The sequence below is a fragment of the Montipora capricornis genome, chromosome 2 (genome assembly GCF_036669925.1).
Source record: "Montipora capricornis isolate CH-2021 chromosome 2, ASM3666992v2, whole genome shotgun sequence".
Classification (NCBI taxonomy): Eukaryota; Metazoa; Cnidaria; class Anthozoa; order Scleractinia; family Acroporidae; genus Montipora; species Montipora capricornis.
The window spans coordinates 31,480,153-31,486,456 of record NC_090884.1 but is presented as its reverse complement, the minus strand read 5'-3'; the positions used below and the strand labels follow the sequence as shown (position 1 = coordinate 31,486,456).

The following is a 6,304-nucleotide window of genomic DNA, read 5'->3' as shown; positions in this document are numbered from 1 at the left end:
GTAAGAGTAATTAGGTGACGCAGGTTTGGCTTGCCACGATCTTCATTCCGCCTGAGGGATTTCACCTCGGTCGAGGGGCTTGTAAAAAACGGATGATTAGCCAAATCAGCTCGATCATTCAGGAACTCAACAACATCCTGGAACGCCAAGGAAAAATTATTCCTACATTCAAACTTTTTTAGATGTTCCCGAAACTTGTCTTGAAGCCATTTGGGCAACCTTAAAACCACTTTCTCGAGACTGTCCGTGTTCATTTCTCCTAAACATCCCATAGACTCGAGTGTGTCATACATAACTTGGGCTAAGTGAGCATAGCGTTGGAGGCCCTCCTTATCTTGAGGGGCAATAGCAGGTCCTTTAGTCAAGGTATCTATACACGCTCTAACAATTTTGAATGGTTGACCAAAACGATTTTGCAGGACTTCCAATGACTTTGCTAGGCCTCCCGATACGGCCTCGTATCTCTGTACAGCTCTAAGAGCATGGCCTTCGAGGAACTGCAACAGGCGAGCCATCTTGGTCTGTTCGTCCAAAGATTTCGATTCTACCATCTGGTGGAACCTCTGTCTGAATAGTGGGTATCTCTCAGGGGAACCATTAAACTTGAGCACCTGTAGTGGGGGGAGATCATGGTTAGCACTCATTTTCTCCATTGTGGCAATAATGGTCGAAAGAAAACATTCACTCGTTGGGTGAAGCGAGGGTGGAACGTGACGTGGGTCCTCAATGAGTGGAGACGGAGTTTGAGCACCAGTGCTAGTATGGCAGAACACAGTGCCGTGACTAGTTGAGCCAACGGAACCCAAAGCTTGTGTAGCGTGGGTGTATACTGGACCAGGAGTGTAGAGGTGTGCTGGATCACATGAAGCGGTACGAGCCAAACCAGGACCACCAGGAACGCAAGAGGAGGGTCCGGCGAAAGCACGCGAGGAGCCAACAGGAAATGCAGAGGAGGAAGTTGGGTGGACGATCAGTGACTCGCAAGGAAGTCACGGGTAAGGTCGGGGCGCTCGAGGGCACGGCTTGAAACAAAGAAGCAGACGCGAACGTGGATTGATTGTTGTGGGAGAAAAACGCGGGTAACGTGGGGACTCGTGAAGACACGACTGGGAGTGGAGGAGTACACGTAGGACAGCTCGTGAGGGTCTCTTTAAACATCGGTGGCAAGGTGTGAGAGGATGCACATGAAATTGGAAATACAACACGTCTTAAACACCACGTTAAAAACCTGAATTTCCAGAAACGACTTGGGACGAGAACAGTCGCGGAATCGCCTCGGTGAAGCTCGTTGGATTCTCGTCAATATTCGTGTCCATTTTAGCATCATGCTTTCCAGGTCGATTTCCTTCGGATAACAGACCCGAAAATTCGCGTTCCGCCAATTTACACTCTAACTCGGCCATCTCAGTCCTTTCCCTAGCTTCTTCCATTTCCTTCGGGGCATCAAGCTTTGCTAATTCTAATTGGTGCTGAAATTCGAACTGTTTTTGTTTCATTCCAACAACTTCACTCTCGTTTCCAATGCCCTAGCTCGTTTCTGCTCCGTTTGTTTTTCAATCAACGTCGCCTTTTCCACCACGATCTTTGCTTGATTGATCCTTACGCTAGCAGCGCTTAGTCTTGAAGCCCGACTACATTGCGATTTAACCGAGCCTTGAGGAGATGAAGTCGTGAAACGAGTTAAATCTTCCGAAACTTGTTTGTTAAAATGCGAAGCGGCCTCTAAGGTATACTGTTCAATCTTAGAATCGTAGACACGTTTCCTGATCTCTTGAGCTTCGTATAAACCATGGATTTCCTGCAGCTCCGCGCTGTCACTAGCAAGAAGACCTGTAACGCAACTAATGTTATCTCGATAATTTTCAAACGCATCATTTAAGGTTGCTTGAAGGTTTCGCACTTGCATTAGATTGGCAAAGTCCACCAGCAAACCATCAATTTGCGAACATACTTTTGTCATTGTATCAACGTAGCCACTGCGTGATTGTCTTAAACTGTTTAGTTTCTCACGCAAAACGCCTTCTTGATTCTGTAGCGAATTAGGCATTCTACGCCGGGAACTTGAAAGGATGGTACTTGTGGTTTCACTGTCCATAATGTCTATATGCAATTGGTATTTATGATGAAGTGGCGAGGACCGGGGAAACGATTAACACATGACTTCTTAAAAACCAGCAATTGTATTTAATGCAAAGGGTTGATGAATACCTAAAGAAATACAAACGGAGAAAGTGAATTGTTACAACGAATATGGCTAGTTAAACTTATAACGAGGACGGAAAAAACACTTACCAATTGCTGGATTAGGATGGAGAGCGAGTGAGACAATGAAAACGATTTTGATGTATATACGAGATTAGTGACATGAATTTACATATGCTGGGAAAATTACTGTGTGCAATTTCAACACTAAACACAAGGCTAACACATCGAACAGAGACCGAGAACAAAGGGCAGAAAATAGGTGTTGATTACAGGCAAAAGAAAGAAAAAAACCGTAAGAATGCCCAAGCCTCAACGTAGTCTGATCGGGAGTTTCTTCTCTACCAAAATCATGCTATCCACCCCTCTGCTGAAATGGTACTTGGTACATGGTTTGGAAGTCCCCAAGATCTATCAAGTGGTGGAGTACACACCAAAACGTTGCTTCGAACCGTTTGGAAACACTGTCTCTGATGCCTGATGGGCAGGGGATCGTGATCCTGACCAAGCTATCATCGCTGACATCATGAAATTAGTTGGGAATTCCAGCTACGGAAAGACCATCACCAACTAAGGTAGAGTATTGCTCCGAGATTAAAGCCTCTCAACTGGTGAATGAACCTTAGTTTTACAGACTCGTGTCCATTGTTGCTGACACATACGAAGTGGAGTTGTGTAAAAAGAGCATCAAACTCAATCTCCCATCACCCATTGGGTTCTTCGTGTACCAGAATGCCAAGAGGTGCATGTTGGAATTCTACCATGACTGCGTCGACAAGTATCTCGATCGCAGTGATTTTCAACTCTGTGAGATGGGCACGCACAGTGCCCACTTGGCTCTTTCAGGTGAAAGTTTGGAGAGTTTGGTCAACCTGAACTGAGAGAGGCATTTGAGGTGAACAAGGCCCATTGGTTTCCGCATACGGATACGGTCGAACATCATGCATACAATAAGCGAACACCTGGACTCTTCAAGGAGAAAAAGCAAGGGGACAGCATCATCGGACTTTGTAGTAAGACCTACTACTGCTTTGGGGGTAAGGACAAGTTTAGCTGTAAGGGGGTGAGCAAAGGCTTGAACGCGATCGATAAGGACAAATATCTCAACGTCCTCCTCACTCAGCTCCCGAGCAGTGGTGTCAAGTGTGGCTTTTGCACCGTCAACAATACCATGTACACGTACAATCAAGTGTGAGACAGCTTTTCATACCTTTACCCAAAATGTAAAATCCTGGACGCTGGTGTGAGCACACAACCTTTGGATATTTGAAAGTTGTGGGGTGCATGTACGGGGCACCAACTTTTGTGTGTGGACTGAGTAAGGACACTAAGGAACTGAGGTGACTTTAAGGAGACTCTATTCAGATGTGACCGGTGGGATGATTGTGTTCTGGATCCTCTCATTGGCCGGCCACATCCAAAATCAACATTGATCATAATGATAAGACTAGGGTGCATGTGCGGGGCACCATCTATAGATCTTGTAAATAGTCATTAAAATCTGTTTTGGTCGGATTTTCTTGTGTTCTTGTTTTTATCACGAGGCGACTGCCGCGAAGGGTTTCACAGAGCACCGTATTATCGTTTGGTTTGTTTCATTGATTAGTTTGGAGCCAAAGCAAAGAGTGAGAACCTATTAAATCTGATGTCATGTAATTGTCTTTCACTGAGTAATTATGTCTTTTAAATGTAGTCATACCGACTCTAAATTGCTGTATATTATTATATAAATCCATAAGATCTTCTCGTATAGTTACTTACGTACATGCGAGTGTCCTGGAAAGGTGCGAGAACCTTTAGCAGATGACTTTCTGGGTAGGTAAAGAGTTACTGTTGCAAAGAAAACTCATTTAGCTTGTGACAGTGCTGTTGAACGCTCTCTGGCATGCAAAGCAATCCTTTTGGTAGGTTGAAAACTTTACTCCCATTTCATTTGGGTTCATTACACTATACTGTTCTCAATCTTCATTAGAAGAAGAGGCCAGATATAGAGAATCAAATTAATGAAATGAGATGTACAACTCACATCCAATGGAAATTTGTCTTACATTTTAGGCACTTAAAAAAATGGAAACTTCAGTTGTTGATTTTGTTATGCTAATACCCAGCCAATACTTAGCTTAACGTTTATTAAAAAAAATTATGGTCTAATATAAAGCTTGACCATCCTCTAGAGCCTATCACTTGTACCACTCAAAAGTCAGTTATAAAAATGACACCATTCTCTTGAGTAATTTTAATTACCATTTTAAGTTCTTAAAAGTACTTCTTTCTGAACTACCTAAACATACTACTACTTTTTTTCCGTATTTGCTCAGCCCACAGTATTAATAACAGTGGCGATTGTTATTTGCTTATTAAAGCCACAGTGATCAAGTGTTTGAGACTTCAAAGGTTGGTTGATTGTATGAGTTCTGGTCCCAGTTGCTCGAAGGGTGGATAGTGCTATCCACTGGATAAATCACTATCTACTGGATACCTTAATTGGTTTTGGTAGTGTTTATCTGCTGGATAGTGATTTATCTGGCCCCAGTTGTTCTAAAGATGGATAATGCTATCCACCGGACAAATCACTGTACCTTGAAAATTGCAGTTGGTTCTGCTATTACTTATCCACTGGATAGTGATTTATCCGGCTTATAGCGCTATCTATCATTTGAACAACTGGGGCCTGGAGGGTAGCGCTATCCACTTTTTGAACAACCAAGGCCAGGTCTTTATCCAACCTCTCTTCTCTGCCTCCTTTGTCGATGAGGAGAAAGGAGGCAGAGAAAAGAGACTCTGGGAACGAGGTTCGTCTTGATCATCTCTCAGTTTTCTTTAACCTTAATCCACGTTGCCTCTCTATATGTACCCGCATACAACTTAACACTGACAAATGTTTTATAGACTTTTTAAGCAAATTCTGTGATCGGTTAGCATCCCATTTAATGGAAGGGACAAAGTTTTTGACTGCTTAATCTATTGACACCTCAAACGCCCTAGGATGACCCCAGTTGACGACTAGAATCTCCCTGGCAGCCGCATTAGACAGAGTAAAATCTGTCAAGTCTCATTCCCAGGGTCAATGGGTTCAAGGGGATCACTGAGCTAAGTGCTGCCATCAGTGAACTACCTGGCTCATTTAGTTTCATTATCTAGACACAGACTTTATGCTTTTACAGTGTGTTTAGGAGCAACTTTACAGCAGCCTAAATTTCCGATAAAATATAACTATTTCGTGAAACAAAAGGAGAAGGTAGCGTTGCACACTGTGCAGTATTTCTAGTCACTTGAGAACGTATTCCACACATCCCCTCAATCTAAGTTTTGTCAGTTGACGGTTAAGTTTGTCAGTAAATTATGCTGTCTATTTTGAAGTCAGACTGACTTCTTCATGTTGGTATGTACAGTTGTCAACAGTTTCTAATGTAAATGTTTAGGTTCAAGGTTGTAGACAAGTATCCATTCCTGGGTGGAGTGTTAAAATCAAGAATCTTAGGCTTTTTTGCATTGTTAGTCAGGGAGTTGAAGAGAATAGTGCCACACTGCCTCCTTATATATACATTGTATATTACCCTGAGAATGTTGATTTTCCCATCTTACCCCCCCCCCCCTCCCCTCAAATAATGTCATCCTTTCCTCACTGCCAAAGGCTTTCTGTAGGGTGGCCAGCACCATACAAGTTTTGGCCCAGTGGTTAGAGCACTTGTCTTGATATCCAGAGATCCCGGGTTCAAGACCCGCTCTGACCACTCGTTGAATTTGATCCTGGTAGTCTCTGGTTCAACTTCCCAGTTGCAAATAGCCAACTGGTTTCCCTCCAGCCAGTTGGGATTCTTAACAGTTGCTGTTGTTCTGTTCTGTCGTTTCGTTGTGTAAAGCCCCTATGGGGAGCAGTCAATTAAGTATGTATTGTATTGTTTTATCCAATTCGTCAAATTTGATGGTTCAAAGTAAGTACTGACCTCCACTTATCTGGAAAAATGGAATATAAAGTGCCTTAAGGATGACTAGTCTTGACCTCATGAAGAACGTTTGGCTTTTGCAGTTTTTATTTTCCTTGATACATAATTTCGCTGGCCTTTCGGTGAGCATCTCTCTGCTTTCCCAAAGGAAATTG

The 6,304-nt window shown here is 43.1% G+C and overlaps 1 protein-coding gene across 1 annotated transcript in view; it reads right to left on the bottom strand.

Annotated features, from left to right (window-relative positions):
- The window catches only part of LOC138037146 (uncharacterized), a 1,800-nt gene extending 1,147 nt beyond the window's left edge, over positions 1 to 653 (bottom strand). Inside the window, exon 1 of the mRNA XM_068883137.1 lies at positions 1 to 653. This exon is cut by the window's left edge and continues 1,147 nt beyond it. Coding sequence (XP_068739238.1) covers positions 1 to 653 — 653 coding nt within the window.
- Positions 654 to 6,304: the final 5,651 nt, after the last annotated feature.